This window comes from Somniosus microcephalus, unplaced genomic scaffold (genome assembly GCF_052327205.1).
Source record: "Somniosus microcephalus isolate GS21.2 unplaced genomic scaffold, FLI_Smic_1.0 unresolved_chr2, whole genome shotgun sequence".
Classification (NCBI taxonomy): Eukaryota; Metazoa; Chordata; class Chondrichthyes; order Squaliformes; family Somniosidae; genus Somniosus; species Somniosus microcephalus.
In genome coordinates this window covers 81,853,340-81,872,676 of record NW_028225180.1, presented here as the reverse complement: position 1 = coordinate 81,872,676, position 19,337 = coordinate 81,853,340, and the positions used below count along the sequence as shown (strand labels likewise).

The window sequence follows — 19,337 nt, the reverse complement described above, 5'->3', positions numbered from 1 at the left end:
GGTAGGAGGTGGTGTTGGAGAGTTGGCGTTCAGCTTCCGCTAGGTAGAGGTCAGTGCGCCAAACAACAACAGCATCACCCTTGTCAGCCGGTTTAATGACAATGTCAGGGTTGGATCTAAGAGAACGGAGTGCTGCAAGTTCAGAGGGAGGTAGGTTGGAGTGAGTGAGGGGAGCAGAGAAATGGAGACGGCCGATGTCACGGCAGCAGTTAGCGATGAAAAGATCTAGAGAGGGTAAGAGGCCAGGGGGAGGGGTCCAGGTAGAACGGGAATTCTGCAAGCGGGAGAAAGGGTCAGTTGTGTGGGGGGGGGGGGGGGGGAAGACTCCTGGCCAGAGAAGTGGGCATGGAGACGAAGGCGGCGGAAAAAGAGCTCAACGTCGTGCCGAGCTCTTTTTACCCGGGACCCCCCGCCCGGAACACGCCCCCGGGACCCCCCCCCGCCCCTGCTGAAAAGTACATGTCCACGAGGGCAGGGCGACAAGCTCAGATGCAGGAGCACTGCTCCATTCGAGCACGTGGTTTGGGGGGGGGGGGGGGGGGGGGTTGAGCCCGACCTCACCTTGTCGGACGAGTGCCTGTGGATCTGTCGCAGCCGCCGCTGTTTCTCCAGCTGTTTCTGCAGCTCTATCTCGGCCTCGTCCTCCTCGATGGCCACTGGAGAATCGGGAGCCCGGGCTTCGTCTGTGGGGGGGGGGTGGGGGAGGAAACACAGTGCAGGCCGGTCACGTCAGGCAGCTCCCTCCCCCTCCACCCCCCTCCCCCGCCAGCCCCAATCACACATACCATCGCTGATGTCCATGCTTTCCACGCGTATGTCGTCTGACACGGACTGCACTTCTGGTGCTGAGGCCTCGGTCTCGGCCTCTTCAGCTTCGCCCTCTGCTGCCGGTTCAGCATCAAACTTCCAGCCTCGTCCACGATCCCTGTCAGGGTGACATCACAATAAACACCTCACATCTCGACTGGGGACTGAGGGGGCGGGGGGACGTCGAGGAGTCAGAGTGGGGACGAGGAGGATCTAATTGGAAGAAACACCATTCACATATTCTAGTCGCCACACTATAGGATGTGATTGTATTGGAGAGGGTGCAGAGGAGATTCACCAGGATGTTACCTGGGCTGGAGCGCTTCAGCTATGAAGAAAGACTGGACAGGCTGGGGTTGTTTTCCTTAGAGCAGAGAAGGCTGAGGGGGGACCTGATTGAGGTGTACAAAATTATGAGGGGCATAGATAGGGTAGATAGAAAGGAACTTTTCCCCTTAGTAGAGGGGTCAATAACCAGGGGGCATAGTTTCAAGGTAAGGGGCAGGAGGTTTAGAGGGGATTTGAGGAAAAACTTTTTCACCCAGAGGGTGGTTGGAATCTGGAACTCACTGCCTGAAAGGGTGGTAGAGGCAGGAACCCTCACAACATTCAAGAAGCATTTGGATGAGCACTTGAAACGCCAGAGCATACAAGGCTACGGACCAAGTGCTGGAAAATGGCCGGCGCTGACACGATGGGCCGAAGGGCCTCTTTCTGTGCTGTATGACTCTATGGTAGTAAAGATGATAAACTGCGGACAGCAGATCTCCTCGGACAGGAAGCCAGTCAGTAAGGGCCCGAGGGCTCGAGCTGCGACCCACCTGGACCCGTAGTCGGCGAGGGTACTTTTGTGTCCATGGGCGAGCAGGTCCTCCGCTTTCATGGTCGTTTCCTTCTTTCGAATTTTCTTCACTCTCCTTTTTGTTTTCTTAAACGTTACCTTGGGGAGGGGAAGAGAGAGAGAATAATATTAACAATAATGCCGCGCGCCCCCCCCCCACCACCTCGGCAATACAGCGCCCGCATCGCGGGCCGGATGCACAGACGGGCCACGGCGAGTCCCTTACCATCTCCTCCTCCGTGTAGAACTCCGAGGCCAGCTTCATCTGCGGCATGTCCAGGGTCTGGGCCTGGCTCCTCAGCGACTCCCGGATCTGCTGCAGCTCCCGCTCCCACGAGCCGTCTGCCGTCCCGCCCGTCTCCAGCCGGAAGAACTTCTTCTTCTCGCCGTCAATCTCCTCGTCGTATTTGGAGAGGACCGACTTCGGTTTGAGCTAAAGCCAAAACAAAAAAATTTAAGAATCAAGAGTCACACGGCACAGACGGAGGCCATTCGGCCCATGCCGGCTCCTTGAAAGAGCTCTCCAATTAGTCCCACACTCCCCTGCTCCTTCCCCACAGCCCCGCAATTTTCTCTTGTTCAAGTATTTCTCCAATTCCCTTTTGAAAGTTACTACTGAATCTACTTCCACCGCCCTTTCAGGCAGCGCGATCCAGATCACAACAACTCGCTGTGTAAAAACATTCTCCTCATCTCCCCCCTCTTGGTTATTTTACCAATTGCCTTAAATCTGTGTCCTCTGGTTTCCGACCCTCCTGCCACTGGAAACTCCCGAGCTACCCTTCATAATGTTGAGCACCTCCATCAAATCTCCTCTTAACCTTCGCTGCTCCAAAGCCAACAACCCCAGCTTCTCCCGTCTCTCCGCGTAACTGTAGTCCCTCGTCATAGAATTCTACAGCACAGAAACAGGCCATTTGGCCCGACTGCTCCGTGCCGGTGTTTCTGCTCCACACCAGGCTCCTCCCATCCCGTCAACATATCCTTCTATTCCTACAGGGAACTGGAACGCACCCCCTCCAGCTCCCGGGGTATTCACAGCCCGCTGCGGGTTATCGAATTCTGGGGCCCCCAGCAGGAGCTACATCGAGCAGAGAGGGAGGGGGGGGGGGGGCCGGACTGCTGCTCCTCGCTAGCGAGTACCCACCTAGGATCTGGCCCAGCCATGATACCCTCTACTCCTCCTCCCGCGCGCACCCCCCACCCGACAATATTCATTCTCGGAGCGAGGAGTCGCTTCCAACCAGCACCCCTTCCGAAACCACAATGGGACCTCAGCTTGGCGGGCTAATCGGCCACAGATGGCACCACAGCCCAGTTTCACCCTGTCCATAGAGTTGCTTGTGCCAGCAGGGGTCACCGGGCAGTGATCAGGAGCAGGAACCCTGGCTGATTCTCCCCTCTCTCTAACCCAGGGGGTCACTGGGCAGTGATCAGGAGCAGGAACCCTGGCTGATTCTCCCCTCTCTCTAACCCAGGGGGTCACCGGGCAGTGATCAGGAGCAGGAACCCTGGCTGATTCTCCCCTCTCTCTAACCCAGGGGGTCACTGGGCAGTGATCAGGAGCAGGAACCCTGGCTGATTCTCCCCTCTCTCTAACCCAGGGGTCACTGGGCAGTGATCAGGAGCAGGAACCCTGGCTGATTCTCCCCTCTCTCTAACCCAGGGGTCACTGGGCAGTGATCAGGAGCAGGAACCCTGGCTGATTCTCCCCTCTCTCTAACCCAGGGGGTCACTGGGCAGTGATCAGGAGCAGGAACCCTGGCTGATTCTCCCCTCTCCCTAACCCAGGGTGTCACTGGGCAGTGATCAGGAGCAGGAACCCTGGCTGATTCTCCCCTCTCCCTAACCCAGGGGGTCACTGGACAGTGATCAGGAGCAGGAACCCTGGCTGATTCTCCCCTCTCCCTAACCCAGGGGGTCACTGGGCAGTGATCAGGAGCAGGAACCCTGGCTGATTCTCCCCTCTCTCTAACCCAGGGGGTCACTGGGCAGTGATCAGGAGCAGGAACCCTGGCTGATTCTCCCCTCTCTCTAACCCAGGGGTCACTGGGCAGTGATCAGGAGCAGGAACCCTGGCTGATTCTCCCCTCTCTCTAACCCAGGGGGTCACTGGGCAGTGATCAGGAGCAGGAACCCTGGCTGATTCTCCCCTCTCCCTAACCCAGGGGGTCACTGGACAGTGATCAGGAGCAGGAACCCTGGCTGATTCTCCCCTCTCCCTAACCCCAGGGTCACCCTTGCAGTGATCAGGAGCAGGAACCCTGGCTGATTCTCCCCTCTCTCTAACCCAGGGGTCACTGGGCAGTGATCAGGAGCAGGAACCCTGGCTGATTCTCCCCTCTCCCTAACCCAGGGGGGTCACTGGGCAGTGATCAGGAGCAGGACCCTGGCTGATTCTCCCCTCTCTTTAACCCAGGGGGTCACTGGGCAGTGATCAGGAGCAGGAACCCTGGCTGATTCTCCCCTCTCTCTAACCCAGGGGTCACTGGGCAGTGATCAGGAGCAGGAACCCTGGCTGATTCTCCCCTCTCCCTAACCCAGGGGGTCACTGGGCAGTGATCAGGAGCAGGAACCCTGGCTGATTCTCCCTAACCCAGGGGTCACTGGACAGTGATCAGGAGCAGGAACCCTGGCTGATTCTCCCCTCTCCCTAACCCAGGGTGTCACTGGGCAGTGATCAGGAGCAGGAACCCTGGCTGATTCTCCCCTCTCTCTAACCCAGGGGTCACTGGGCAGTGATCAGGAGCAGGAACCTGGCTGATTCTCCCCTCTCCCTAACCCCGGGGGGGTCACTGGGCAGTGATCAGGAGCAGGAACCCTGGCTGATTCTCCCCTCTCCCTAACCCAAGGGTCACTGGGCAGTGATCAGGAGCAGGAGCCGTGGCTGATTCTCCCCTCTCCCTAACCCAGGGGTCACTGGGCAGTGATCAGGAGCAGGAACCCTGGCTGATTCTCCCCTCTCTCTAACCCAGGGGTCACTGGGCCGTGATCAGGAGCAGGAACCCTGGCTGATTCTCCCCTCTCTCTAACCCAGGGGGTCACTGGGCAGTGATCAGGAGCAGGAACCCTGGCTGATTCTCCCCTCTCTCTAACCCAGGGGGTCACTGGGCAGTGATCAGGAGCAGGAACCCTGGCTGATTCTCCCCTCTCCCTAACCCAGGGGGTCACTGGGCAGTGATCAGGAGCAGGAACCCTGGCTGATTCTCTGCTCCGCACCACCAGCTGACCCTGGTTAACAGCACCGAGGGGCACGCGATGCGAACCCCTTTCTACCTGTACGACTGGGACTTCACCACCCCCCCCCCCCGGGGCTGTCGCAGCCGTGGAACCTGTCGTACGAGGGGCCGTGCGGTGCGGCCCGGCGCTGTCCAGAGCAGAGCTTCAGAGGCACGCATGGGACTCACCACCGCCATATCGTCGACGCTCTCCTCCTCCTCGTAGGGCTTGTATTCGGGCTTCTTCTTCTTCAGCTCCACATTCTTGTCGGCCCGCTCCTTGTCCAGGATGTTGACGTTGACCAGGACATCGTCCGCCTCGTCCAGAACCCCTGAGAGAAAAACAGGGCGAGACACAGGGTTATGTGGCACAGCATCATCGCCATTCCAACCCCGCACCCATTCTACCATTGCCCCCGTGCCCTCTGAATGAGCCCTCTGACATGAATCGTGAAAGACTTATGAAATAATACTGAGCGGCCTACGGGTGGCGCTGTCCAGGGAGAGCATAAATACGCGGGCACGGGCCCAGCTTGCGCAGGACATTCTCAACAGGAACTAGTGAAGGACACAACTAGACCTCCATGTTGTAAAACAGTTGATTAAAGCTTTGTTTAATGCTTAGACCAAGTGCCTAGTAGTTTTCTTATGTCACCCTCCCTTTAGTCCCATTTGCCCGTGCCCATTCTCCGAAGGAACACTCCCCTTAGCCCCACTCCTCTGCCCGGTCCCTCAACCTTTAAAGCTATTTTTCAAAAACGTCCCTTAAAACCTGTTCCAGATTCCGCCTCCCTCACCGTTTCTGGTCGCACCTTCCATGTCCTAACAACACTCTGCGCAAAAGAAATACTTCTAACCTCTCTTCATCCTTCTGGTGGTGATCTTAAAAAAAAAAAAATAAACCCTCTGGTGACCCCGCTCACCAGTCAAGTCTGTTTTGCTTTTAAAACCATATCTCAAAAGGCTCAAAGCAGTCTGATCACAGGCATTGCATGGGAACAGGAGGCGGCCATTCAGCCCCTTGAGCCTGTTCCGCCATTCAGTTGGATGACGGCTGATCTGTATCCTAACTCCATCTACCTACCATGGTTCCCTAACCCTCAATACTCTTACCCAACAAAACAGATCAACCTCAGTTTTGAAATGTTCAATTAACGCCCTAGACTCGACAGCCTTTTGAGGGGCGAGAGTCCCAGATTTCCACCGCCCTGTGTGTGAAGAAGTGCTTCCTGACATCACCCCTGAATGGCCTGGCTCGAATTCTAAGGTTTTAATTTCCCCGCAATCTTTGCCCGCCTACCTTTGTCTTTTAGGGTTAGGACGACCGCCTCTCCTTCCTTGAAAGCTTCAATATCGTGCTGGACGGTCAGTCCCTTCAGGTCCTGAGACGTGTAGGCAGACTTGGGGAAGAGAGAAAACCCGTTATCATCACGGTCACCTAGTCTCGAGCTCAGATACAGCCGTTGTTACGGAACGTACCTGGTGCGCGCCGTCAGTAAGAGCAACTCTCCTCTTCCGCCATCAGCTTAAGGCCTTTTATAACGAGGTTGCCTTCCTTCCAAACCAGATGTCCGTGGACTTGCATCGAATCTACAGCACGGAAACAGGCCATTCGGCCCACCTGCTCCGTGCCGGTGTTTCTGCTCCACACCAGCCTCCTCCCACCCCTCTCCATCTCACCCTGTCACCATATCCGTCTATTCCTTTCTCCCTCGTGTGTTTATCCAGCTTCCCCTTAAATGCATCTGTGCTTTTCGCTTCAACCACTCCCTGTGGTAGCGAGTTCCACATTCTCACCACTCACTTTTTATTTATGCATTCATTCCTGGGATGTGGGCGTCGCTGGCAAGGCCCAGCATTTATTGCCCATCCCCTAGTTGTCCTTTGAGAAGGTGGTGGTGAGCCGCCTTCTTGAACCGCTGCAGTCCGTGTGGTGAAGGTGCTCCCACAGGGAGTTCCAGGATTTGGACCCAGCGACGATGAAGGAACGGCCAATATATTTCCAAGTCAGGATGGTGTGTGACTGGGAGGGGAACTTGGAGTTGGTGGTGTTCCCCTGTGCCTGCTGTCCTTGTCCTTCTAGGTGGAAGAGGTCGCGGGTTTGGGGAGGTGCTGCCGAAGAAGCCTTGGCGAGTTGCTGCAGTGCATTTTGTAGATGGTCCACACTGCAGCCACGGTGCGCCGGTGGTGGAGGGAGTGAATGTTTAAGGTGGTGGATGGGGTGCTAATCAAGCGGGCTGCTTTGACCTGGATGGTGTCGAGCTTCTCGAGTGTTGTTGGAGCTGCACTCATCCAGGCAAGTGGCGAGTATTCCATCACACTCCTGACTTGTGCCTTGCAGATGGTGGAAAGGCTTTGGGGAGTCAGGAGGTGAGACACTCGCCGCAGAATACCCAGCCTCTGACCTGCTCCTGTAGCCACAGTATTTATGTGGCTGGTCCAGTTAAGTTTCTGGTCAATGGTGACCCCCAGGATGTTGATGGTGGGGGATTCGGCGATGGCAATCCCATTGAATGTCAAGGGGAGGTGGTTAGACTCTCTCTTGTTGGAGATAGTCATTGCCGGGCACTGGTGTGGCACGAATGTTACCTGCCACTTATCAGCCCAAGCCTGAACGTCGTCCAGGTCTAGATGCATGCGGGCATGGACTGCTTCATTATCGGAGGAGTTGCGAATGGAACTGAACACTGCAGCCATCAGCGAACAACCCCACTTGTGACCTTATGATGGAGGGAAGGTCATGGGTTTGGGAGGTGCTGCCGAAGAAGCCTTGGCGAGTTGCTGCAGGGCATCTTATTCTGGCAGAAGCAATATGGACAATAAAAAATAATGAGGGCACGGTAGTGTAGTGACTGGACAAATAGTCCAGAGAATGTGCGTTCACATCCCACCTCGGCAATTTGAGATTTTGAATACAGTTTAAAAAATAAAAAGCTGGTCTCTGTGAAAGTGAAGCTGTGGGGCTGCCGTAAAAACCCAACTGGTTCACTAGTGCCCCTTTAGGGAAGGAACCGGCCGTCCCTACCCGGTCTGGGCCTCGATGTGACTCCAGACCCCACTCCCAACTCGGTTGACTCTTCACTGCCCTCTCTAGTGGCCTGGCAAGACACTCTGTTGTATTGCCACTGTCTCAGGGCAGCTCGGGATGGGCAATGAATGCCAGCTTCAGCAGCGAGGAATTATTATTTTCTTTTTAACACCAGGACGAGGGTGGGACTTTGCAGTGAGGGTGACGGCTCATGGGTATCGGTCTGAGGAAACCAAACTAAAACAAGCACTGGTGGAAATGCATCTTGAATTAATCCCAACACACTGTACCCACCAGTACTGCACCCCACAGGTCAACAGCTCTAAATATTCCCTCGATACAGAGTAAAGCTCCCTCTACACTGTCCCATCAAACACTCCCAGGGCAGGTACAGCACGGGTTAGATACAGAGTAAAGCTCCCTCCACACTGTCCCGTCAAACACTCCCAGGGCAGGTACAGCATGGGTTAGATACAGAGTAAAGCTCCCTCTACACTGTCCCATCAAACACTCCCAGGGCAGGTACAGCACGGGTTAGATACAGAGTAAAGCTCCCTCTACACTGTCCCATCAAACACTCCCAGGGCAGGTACAGCACGGGTTAGATACAGAGTAAAGCTCCCTCTACACTGTCCCATCAAACACTCCCAGGGCAGGTACAGCACGGGTTAGATACAGAGTAAAGCTCCCTCTACACTGTCCCATCAAACACTCCCAGGGCAGGTACAGCACGGGTTAGATACAGAGTAAAGCTCCCTCTACACTGTCCCATCAAACACTCCCAGGGTGAATCCCCACACCGCCATCCTGTGCGCTCAGAGTTAATGCCTCTGTCTATGGTGCTCGTCCTGTGATGGGACCCATGCCCATTGCCAACAATGCTCAGGCCCACCCCCTCCCCTCCAAAGCCCGAGACCCTCACCTGTTTTTTGGTACGCAATTCCTCTTCGATCAGATTGCTGACACCAAACTCTTCGTCCATTTCCTCGAGGAGCTTTGCCTGGAATCAATTGACAAAACTTGTAACTGCTCAAGTCCAAAAAGAATTGGAAAAAAGTTCTTCATATCTGCGAAAGGCAGTGAAAACAATTGCACTTCAGATCAGTACCTCAGGTGGTAGAGAGACCCCCACACACACAGCAGGAAGGGACCAGGCTGCATCCGCCTGGCCAAGGTGCTGCAGATGCAGCCAGCGCCTCTCGAACCCGGCACCGTCGAGAAAGAAAGAGTTGCATTTCTATAGCGCCTTTCACCACCTCAGGACATCTCAAAGCGCTTTACAGCCAATGAAGTACTTTCTGAAGTGTGGTCACTGTTGTAATGTGGGAAACACGGCAGCCAATTTGTGCACAGCAAGCTCCCACAAACAACAATGTGATAATGACCGGATCATCTGTTTTAGTGATGTTGGTTGAGGGATAAATATTGGCCCCAGGACACCGGGGGAGAACTCCCCCCTGCTCCTCTTCGAAATAGTGGCTGTGGGATCTTTTACATCCACCCGAGACCGCAGACGGGACCTCGGTTTAACGTCTCATCCGAAAGACGGCACCTCCGACAGTGCGGCGCTCCCTCAGTACTGCCCCTCCGACAGTGCGGCTCTCCCTCAGTACTGCCCCTCCGACACTCCCTCAGTACTGCCCCTCCGACAGTGCGGCGCTCCCTCAGCACTGCTCCTCCGACAGTGCGGCGCTCCCTCAGTACTGCCCCTCCGACACTCCCTCAGTACTGCCCCTCCGACAGTGCGGCGCTCCCTCAGCACTGCCCCTCCGACAGTGCGGCGCTCCCTCAGCACTGCCCCTCCGACAGTGCGGCGCTCCCTCAGCACTGCCCCTCCGACAGTGCGGCGCTCCCTCAGCACTGCCCCTCCGACAGTGCGGCGCTCCCTCAGCACTGCCCCTCCGACAGTGCGGCGCTCCCTCAGTACTGCCCATCCAACAGTGCGGCACTCCCTCAGTACTGCCCCTCTGACAGTGCGGCGCTCCCTCAGTACCGCCCCTCTGACAGTGCGGCGCTCCCCCAGTACTGCCCCTCCGACAGTGCGGCGCTCCCCCAGTACTGCCCCTCTGACAGTGCGGTGCTCCCTCAGTACCGCCCCACCGACAGTACGGCGCTCCCTCAGCACTGCACTGCGAGCTCCAGCCTAGATTTTTGTGCTCAAGTCTCAGGAATGGGACTTGAACCCACAACCTCCTGACTCGGAGGCGAGAGGGAGAATGCTACCCACTGAGCCACGGCTGACACTGGGATCTTGGGGGGGGGGGGGGGGGGGGAAATGCTCGAGAAACGGCCTCAAATCCACACGTGAGCGAGTTGCCACCCTGTAACCAGTCACCGATGCTCACCCGCTTCTCGGCCATCTCCTTCTCTTTCTGCAGCTTCCTGCTCTTCTCCACCCAGGCCATGGCATCGTCCAGCCAAGCGTCGTCATCTCCCAGAGCTTTGACTTTCCTGGGGACACACACGGAGAAAGTCAAATATAGCAACTCGGCGGCGAGGCACAACCAACCCGACTGCGAACCCTAAACCGAAGTCAAGGTACGGTTCAGAGGTCACGGCGCGGTCTCCGCATTGGGGGCTTAAGGAATTAAAATAAATTGCCCAACACATTCCAACTGTACCGATCCTTTCGATCCACCCCTTCCAATTGGTTCCAGCCCACAGCGACAGACCTGTACCCACCAGTACTGTACCCCAGTGTTAGTGACAGACCTGTACCCACCAGTACTGTACCCCAGTGTTATACAGTGACAGACCTGTACACACCAGTACTGTACCCCAGTGTTATACAGTGACAGACCTGTACCCACCAGTACTGTACCCCAGTGTTATGCAGTGACAGACCTGTACCCACCAGTACTGTGGCCGTGTTATACAGTGACAGACCTGTACCCACCAGTACTGTACCCCAGTGTTATGCAGTGACAGACCTGTACCCACCAGTACTGTACCCCAGTGTTATGCAGTGACAGACCTGTACCCACCAGTACTGTACCCCAGTGTTAGTGACAGACCTGTACCCACCAGTACTGTACCCCAGTGTTATGCAGTGACAGACCTGTACCCACCAGTACTGTACCCCAGTGTTAGTGACAGACCTGTACCCACCAGTACTGTACTCGTGTTATACAGTGACAGACCTGTACCCACCAGTACTGTACCCCAGTGTTATGCAGTGACAGACCTGTACCCACCAGTACTGTACCCCAGTGTTATACAGTGACAGACCTGTACCCACCAGTACTGTACCCTAGTGTTACAGTGACAGACCTGTACCCACCAGTACTGTACCCGTGTTATAGTTACTATTGAATCTACTACCTATCACGAGGGGTAGAGTGTACCTGTAAACGTGCCCATGATAGAGACATTCATTAAACCCCCACCCATTTTCCAGTGGCCTAGCGACCATGGCAGTGACACGGCCTGCAGCTCTTCACATCGCACCAGCCCCCGGAGAATTGGAAGCCGCCCGCCAGCTGCAACCTACCCTAGTTTCTGGTTCAGGAGGCGTTTCTCCTTCAGGGCCGCGAGCTTCACCCGAATGTCCTCCTGCTGCTTTGTGGCGATGGGGTTAACAGCCGGGACCAGAACCGGGTCCTCTTTCGTCCCGGCCTCGGCTGCAAAAGGAGACAGACAGATCGTCAGGTGTGGCAGCAATTGGGAAAAGCACCTTTCACCACCTCAGGATGTCCCAAAGCGCTTTACAGCCAATGAAGTGCTTTTTGAAGTGTGGTCACTGTTGTAATGTGGGAAACGCAGCAGCCAATCTGCACACAGCAAGCTCCCACAAACAGCAATGTGATAATGACCAGATCGTCTGTTTCAGTGATGTTGGTTGAGGGATAAATAATGAAGGGGAACTCCAAGCACTTCCTCCAATAGTGCCATGAGATCTTTCACATCAACCTGAGAAGGCAGACGGGGCATCGGTTTAACGTCTCATCCGAAAGACGGCCCCTCCGACAGTGCAGCGCTCCCTCAGTACTGCCCCTCCGACAGTGTGGCGCTCCCTCAGTACTGCCCCTCCGACAGTGCGGCGCTCCCTCAGTACTGCCCCTCCGACAGTGTGGCGCTCCCTCAGTACCGCCCCTCCCTCAGTACTGCCCCTCCGACAGTGCAGCGCTCCCTCAGTACTGCCCCTCCGACAGTGCAGCGCTCCCTCAGTACTGCCCCTCCGACAGTGCGACGCCTCCTCAGCACTGCGATGGGAGTGTCGCTCTGGATTATGGGCTCAAGTCTCTGGAGTGGGACTTGAACCAATGACCTCTGACTCTGAGGCGAGAGGGAGAGACCTGCCCACCGAGCCACAGCTGACATGGAAGTGCCAAATGAAATCAAAGAAAAAAAAAAATAGGCACCATAGGCTGCCACCCCATCCGATACTGATTTAGAGAAAGAGACACTCGTCCCATCTTCAAATCAAGGCTCATCACAGCTCCTCCAACTCCACTCATTCATTCCCAGGATCTCAAACCCGAACAACCGCCCTCCTGCGGTCTTACCCAAAAGGCCTTTGAACCTCAAGATGTCTTCTCCATCTCCAGAGTCTTCTTTCTGTTTAGAATCACACAGCACAGGAGGCCATTCGGCCCATGATGCCTGTGCCGGCTCTTTGAAAGATCTCTCCATCTAATCCCACTCTTCCCCCTGCTCTTTCCCCACAGCCCTGCACATTTTTCCTTTTCAAGTATTTATCCAATTCCCTTTTGAAAGTTACTGTTGAATCTGTTCCCACCGCACTTTCAGGCAGCACGTTCCAGATCACAACAACTCGCTGTGTTAAAATAATTCTTCATGTTGAACACCTTTATTAAATCTCCCCTTAACCCTCTCAGCTCTGCGGAGAACAAGCCCAGCTTCTCCAGTCTCTCTACATGACTGAAGTCCCTCATCCCCTGGGACCATTCCAGTAAATCCCCTCTGCAAGGCCTGGACATCCTTCCTTATCAACTTCACTGGTGCTCCGAGTCTTGCCCCTACAGCGCAGTCTTGCTTGAAGAAGAAAACACACAACCACGTCAAAAGTTGACTCACTCTTTTTGGAGTCCTGTACTGCCAGAGGTTTCAGGCCAAGCTTGGCCCTCAGCTTGCTGCAGAGGACACAAGACAGACAGTTAGAGAGAAAGACTTGCATTTATATAGCACCTTTCACCACCTCAGGGCGTCCCAACAGCCAATGAAGTACTTTTTGGGGTGTACTCACTGTTGTAATGTAGGAAACGCAGCAGCCAATTTGCACACAGCAAGCTCCCACAAACAGCAATGTGATAATGACCAGATCATCTATTTTAGTGATGTTGATTGAGGGATAAATATTGGCCCCAGGACACCAGGGAGAACTCCCCCTGCTGTTCTTCCAATAGTGGCTGTGGGATATTTTACATCCACCTGAGAGAGCAGACGTCTCATCTGAAAGACGATACTTCTGACAGTGCGGTGCTCCCTCAGTACTACCCCTCTAACAGTGCGGCATTCCCTCAGTACCGCCCCTCCGACAGTGCGGCGCTCCCTCAGTACTGCCCCTCCGACAGTGCGGCGCTCTCTCAGTACCGCCCCTCTGACAGTGCAGCGCTCCCTCAGTGCGGCGCTCCAACACTCCCTCAGTACTGCCCCCCCGACAGTGCGGCGCTTCCTCAGTACTGCCCCTCCGACAGTGCGGCGCTCCCTCAGTACTGCCCCCCCCGACAGTGCGGCGCTCCCTCAGTACCGCCCCTCCGACACTCCCTCAGTACTGCCCCTCCGACAGTGCGGCGCTCCCTCAGTACCGCCCCTCCGACACTCCCTCAGTACTGCCCCTCCGACAGTGCGGCGCTCCCTCAGTACCGCCCCTCCGACACTCCCTCAGTACTGCCCCTCTGACAGTGCGGCGCTCCCTCAGTACTGGCAGTGGGAGTGTCGGCCTGGATTATGTGCTGAGGTCTCTGGAGAGGGGCTCGAACCCACAACCTTCTGACTCAGGAGAGAACTACCCACCGAGTCACAGCTGACACGAGTGGTCGTCAGTGACTGTTCAGAGAAAAGAAATAAATATTACGTTGATGGGGTGAGATGAAGAGGGGCGGGAGGAGGCTCATGTGGAGCACAAACACCAGCACGGAGCAGTTGGGCTGAATGGCCGGTTTCTGTGCTGTAAATTCGATGTAATTCTGTGCTCCGAGAGGAGGAAAGCCAGCAGTTATTTATTCACTCACTTTGTTTCTTCGATGGTCAGAGAGGCATTGCCGGCAGCTGATTTTGTCCCAGGAGCTAAAGGTTATATAAAAAAAGGGCAAAATACTGTAAAAGCATGATAACCAACTCATCCCCCCACACCCACATATTGCCCCTGTACCCACGACCCCTTACACTCACCCTCCCCCATGACCCCATGCCATCCCCCCCTCGCGACCCCGTGCCATCCCCCCTCGCGACCCCCTACATCCCTCCCCCGCCGATAACCTTGTACATCACGCCTTGACCCCATACAGTCCCCCATGACACAAAAAACACCATACATCACCCCCAATAACATATCAGTCCCATGACACCCAATAATCCCATACATTAGCCCCATAGTCCCCAAAACCCCATATAATCAGCCCAATGACCCCATAAACCAGCCCAATGACCCTATATAGAGTCATAGAGTTATACAGCACAGAAAGAGGCCCTTCGGCCCATCGTGTCCGCGCCGGCCATCAAGCCCTGTCTATTCTAATCCCATTTTCCAGCACTTGGTCCGTAGCCTTGTATGCTGTGGCGTTTCAAGTGCTCATCTAAAATGCTTCTTGAATGTTGTGAGGGTTCCTGCCTCTACCACCCTTTCAGGCAGAGAGTTCCAGATTCCAACCACCCTCTGGGTGAAAAAGTTTTTCCTCAAATCCCCTCTAAACCTCCTGCCCCTTACCTTGAATCTATGCCCCCTGGTTATTGACCCCTCTACTAAGGGGAAAAGTTCCTTTCTATCTGCCCTATCTATGCCCCTCATAATTTTGTACACCTCAATCAGGTCCCCCCTCAGCCTTCTCTGCTCTAAGGAAAACAACCCCAGCCTGTCCAGTCTCTCTTCATAGCTGAAGCGCTCCAGCCCAGGTAACATCCTGGTGAATCTCCTCTGCACCCTCTCCAAAGCAATCACATCCTTCCTATAGTGCGGCGACCAGAACTGCACACAGTATTCCAGCTGTGGCCGAACCAGCGTTTTGTACAGCTCCATCATAACCTCCCTGCTCTTATATCCTATGCCTCGGCTAATGAAGGCAAGTATCCCATATGCCTTCTTAACCACCTGTTCTGCTGCCTTCAGGGATCTATATGACCCCCAGTAACCCCATAAATCCACCCAATAACCCTATATGAACCAACAACCCCATAAACCAGCCCTATGAATAAACCAGCCCTATGACCCCAAATGATCAGCCCGATGGCCCCATAAATCAAACCTATGGCCCTATAGGAACCCCAATAACCCCATAAATTAACCCTATGGCCCTATAGGAACCCCAATAACCCCATAAATTAACCCTATGGCCCTATAGGAACCCCAATAACCCCATAAATTAACCCTATGGCCCTATAGGAACTCCAATAACCCCATAAATCAGCTAAATGACCCTATATACGACCCCCAATAACCCCATAATCCAGCCCTATGACCCTATAAGGCCCCCAATAGCCTCATGACCCTGTGACCCCCAATAACCCCATATAAATCAACCAATGACCCCATAAATCAGCCCAATGACCCTATATGAACCCCCAACAACCCCATAAACCAGCCCCATGACCCTATAAGAATGCCAGTATGCCATAAATCAGCTAAATGACCCATCAACCATCGCAATATGACCCCCCCAACGACCTCTCACCCGACTCCTCGGCCTTCTCCCTCTTGACTCGGGGCGGGGCCTGGCCCGGGGTCTGGCCGGCGCCGGGTGGTCGGCGGCCGCTGCCGCGCTCCCGGTCGCGGTGGTGGTGGCGGCGCTCCCGCTCCCGCTCGCGCTCCCGGCTGCCGGCCCGCCGCTCCTTGCTGTGTTTGTGCTTCTTGCGCTCGGCGCCGCGCTCGCGCTCGCGGTGCTGCTTCTTGGAGGAGCCCATGGCGTGCGCGTTCCCGCCCGGGGAGAGAGGGCGACGTCCTCACGCCTGGTCGAAGTTAAGCGTGCGCGTTCCCGCCTGCGGCAACGTCCTCACGCACGCCTAGTCGAAGTTGAGCGTACGCGTTCCCGCCGGGGGTGACGTCGTCACGCACGGTCGAAGTGGCACGCGCACGCTCGTACGCACTCGGCTCGGCTCAGCGGACGCCCAGCCGCCGTCGAGCGGCACCCCCTCACACACACACTCTCTCTTTTATCTTATCTCTCTATAGATCGCTCTCCGGAGCACGCGCTCCCGCCTCCGGTAACCGGAACCCAGCTCTTTTTCTTTTTTTTTTCCCTCTTATTTCGCTCTTCCCTTCTCCGCCGTCGCCGACACCCCGGCAACAAAATGTCGCCACCGACCAAAATGGCCGCCGCCCGCCGATACTTCCGCTTGACCCTTCACCTAACCCCTCTCTCACACAAACATTCGTCACTTCCGCTCGCTCCTCCCTCCCTTCTTAAAGCCGCCTCCTCCCCACACTCCCTTCTTAAAGCTGTCCAGCACCACCTCATTATTACTATTTTTTTTTAAACTGTGTTCCATGGGAATTTTCTTTTCTTTAGCCCTTTTTCTTTGGCCTGACATTTCTTTTCTCGTTACAGGGTTTAGGGTCCGCCCCTGATTTAAAGTTGCACACCTCCCCCCCCAAAAAATGGCACTCAGACCTGACCGCTGCCACCGCACAGCAAGATCCCCCCTCACTGTGCAAGACTCAGAGGCCCAGGACCGGTGAATCCGCCACCGGTTGAAGGTGGAATGCGGGCCGCAGGACACCATGGGGGATGGCAGCTCCCTGATCTTCCAGCGGTGGCCCTCTGATCGCACGGTGTAGAGGGAGCTTTACTCTGTATCTAACCCGTGCTGTACCTGCCCTGGGAGTGTTTGATGGGACGGTGTAGAGGGAGCTTTACTCTGTATCTAACCCGTGCTGTACCTGCCCTGGGAGTGTTTGATGGGACAGTGTAGAGGGAGCTTTACTCTGTATCTAACCCGTGCTGTACCTGCCTGGGGAGTGTTTGATGGGACAGTGTAGAGTGAGCTTTACTCTGTATCTAACCCGTGCTGTACCTGCCCTGGGAGTGTTTGATGGGGCAGTGTAGAGTGAGCTTTACTCTGTATCTAACCCGTGCTGTACCTGCCCTGGGAGTGTTTGATGGGACAGTGTAGAGGGAGCTTTACTCTGTATCTAACCCGTGCTGTACCTGCCTTGGGAGTGTTTGATGGGACAGTGTAGAGTGAGCTTTACTCTGTATCTAACCCGTGCTGTACCTGCCTTGGGAGTGTTTGATGGGACAGTGTAGAGTGAGCTTTACTCTGTATCTAACCCGTGCTGTACCTGCCCTGGGAGTGTTTGATGGGACAGTGTAGAGGGAGCTTTACTCTGTATCAAACCCCGTGCTGTATCTGCCCTGGGAGTGTTTGATGGGTGTAATGAAATCTGTTTGTCTTGATCCTGTATTCATTTTGCACTCATGTATATTACCCTCCCCCACTGTGTATAGTTTCACTTCCTCTTTCCCGACTAACCTGGGAGGTTCCAGGTCTTGGCTCTTGGCTCCGCCCCTGACTTCTCTTACATAAAGATCCCAGGATCTGTATGACTCATTCCTGTGAACCAGTCGGCGTGTTGAGATGTTAGCTCTGATCTTAGTGATTAAAAGCCAACTTGTTTAAGTCTATAACTTCTAGTTTTGTGGTTATTGAAGGCCCATCAATGGGACAGTGTAGAGGGAGCTTTACTCTGTATCTAACCCATGCTGTACCTGCCCTGGGAGTGTTTGATGGGACAGTGTAGAGGGAGCTTTACTCTGTATCTAACCCGTGCTGTACCTGCCCTGGGAGTGTTTGATGGGACGGTGTAGAGGGAGCTTTACTCTGTATCTAACCCGTGCTGTACCTGCCCTGGGAGTGTTTGATGGGACAGTGTAGAGGGAGCTTTACTCTGTATCTAACCCGTGCTGTACCTGCCTGGGGAGTGTTTGATGGGACAGTGTAGAGTGAGCTTTACTCTGTATCTAACCCGTGCTGTACCTGCCCTGGGAGTGTTTGATGGGGCAGTGTAGAGTGAGCTTTACTCTGTATCTAACCCGTGCTGTACCTGCCCTGGGAGTGTTTGATGGGACAGTGTAGAGGGAGCTTTACTCTGTATCTAACCCGTGCTGTACCTGCCTTGGGAGTGTTTGATGGGACAGTGTAGAGTGAGCTTTACTCTGTATCTAACCCGTGCTGTACCTGCCTTGGGAGTGTTTGATGGGACAGTGTAGAGTGAGCTTTACTCTGTATCTAACCCGTGCTGTACCTGCCCTGGGAGTGTTTGATGGGACAGTGTAGAGGGAGCTTTACTCTGTATCAAACCCCGTGCTGTATCTGCCCTGGGAGTGTTTGATGGGTGTAATGAAATCTGTTTGTCTTGATCCTGTATTCATTTTGCACTCATGTATATTACCCTCCCCCACTGTGTATAGTTTCACTTCCTCTTTCCCGACTAACCTGGGAGGTTCCAGGTCTTGGCTCTTGGCTCCGCCCCTGACTTCTCTTACATAAAGATCCCAGGATCTGTATGACTCATTCCTGTGAACCAGTCGGCGTGTTGAGATGTTAGCTCTGATCTTAGTGATTAAAAGCCAACTTGTTTAAGTCTATAACTTCTAGTTTTGTGGTTATTGAAGGCCCATCAATGGGACACTGTAGAGGGAGCTTTACTCTGTATCTAACCCATGCTGTACCTGCCCTGGGAGTGTTTGATGGGACAGTGTAGAGGGAGCTTTACTCTGTATCTAACCCGTGCTGTACCTGCCCTGGGAGTGTTTGATAGGACACTGGTGAAGATCTCACAATCCGCACAAAGAGGATCCAGTGATACTGCTATCCTTGGGACCAATAACCCTCACAACTTTCTCTCCCTTCCCTGTAACCAGTAACCAATGCCTGCTCCCTTAATGGCTCACTGAGCAAATGCACCACCCGGTGTGGGAGGATGTCACATGGATAAAGCAGGTGCCCTGAATCTGTGCAGCTACAATGGGCCTCAGTGCCAAAGGGATAGGGGAGGAGGAGGGGAAATCAGTCTTCGAGCGCTGGTCGCTATCCGTTGAGCCGCGTTGTCAAGTGGATGCTGCGCGATGCCTCATGTGGCCAAATTTCCCCTCCGGAAACCGCTCCGGCTTGGCTAAGCCCTGAAGAGATGGCCGGGTGCTGGAGGGCGGCCATGGAAGGAACTGCATGCACCCCAGCCGGAGCCGTCTGGGGAGGAGGAGATGGGGAAACCTCGACGGGATAAAGGATCCAAAGTTCGACAAAGGCGGCGCATCCAACATTTGTA

At 54.8% G+C, this 19,337-nt stretch overlaps 1 protein-coding gene across 1 annotated transcript in view; it reads right to left on the bottom strand.

Moving 5' to 3' along the window:
- The window catches only part of sart1 (spliceosome associated factor 1, recruiter of U4/U6.U5 tri-snRNP), a 31,012-nt gene extending 14,609 nt beyond the window's left edge, over positions 1 to 16,403 (bottom strand). The window contains exons 1-12 of the mRNA XM_085976199.1: positions 15,745 to 16,403; positions 14,089 to 14,143; positions 12,932 to 12,987; positions 11,385 to 11,514; positions 10,240 to 10,345; positions 8,817 to 8,894; positions 6,167 to 6,266; positions 5,056 to 5,198; positions 1,875 to 2,081; positions 1,629 to 1,747; positions 786 to 925; positions 562 to 683 (exon numbers count right to left, since the gene is read on the bottom strand). Coding sequence (XP_085832325.1) covers positions 562 to 683; positions 786 to 925; positions 1,629 to 1,747; positions 1,875 to 2,081; positions 5,056 to 5,198; positions 6,167 to 6,266; positions 8,817 to 8,894; positions 10,240 to 10,345; positions 11,385 to 11,514; positions 12,932 to 12,987; positions 14,089 to 14,143; positions 15,745 to 15,973 — 1,485 coding nt within the window. The 5' untranslated portion in view covers positions 15,974 to 16,403. The remainder of the gene's footprint in view (positions 1 to 561; positions 684 to 785; positions 926 to 1,628; positions 1,748 to 1,874; positions 2,082 to 5,055; positions 5,199 to 6,166; positions 6,267 to 8,816; positions 8,895 to 10,239; positions 10,346 to 11,384; positions 11,515 to 12,931; positions 12,988 to 14,088; positions 14,144 to 15,744) is intronic.
- Between the last annotated feature and the right edge of the window lie 2,934 nt (positions 16,404 to 19,337).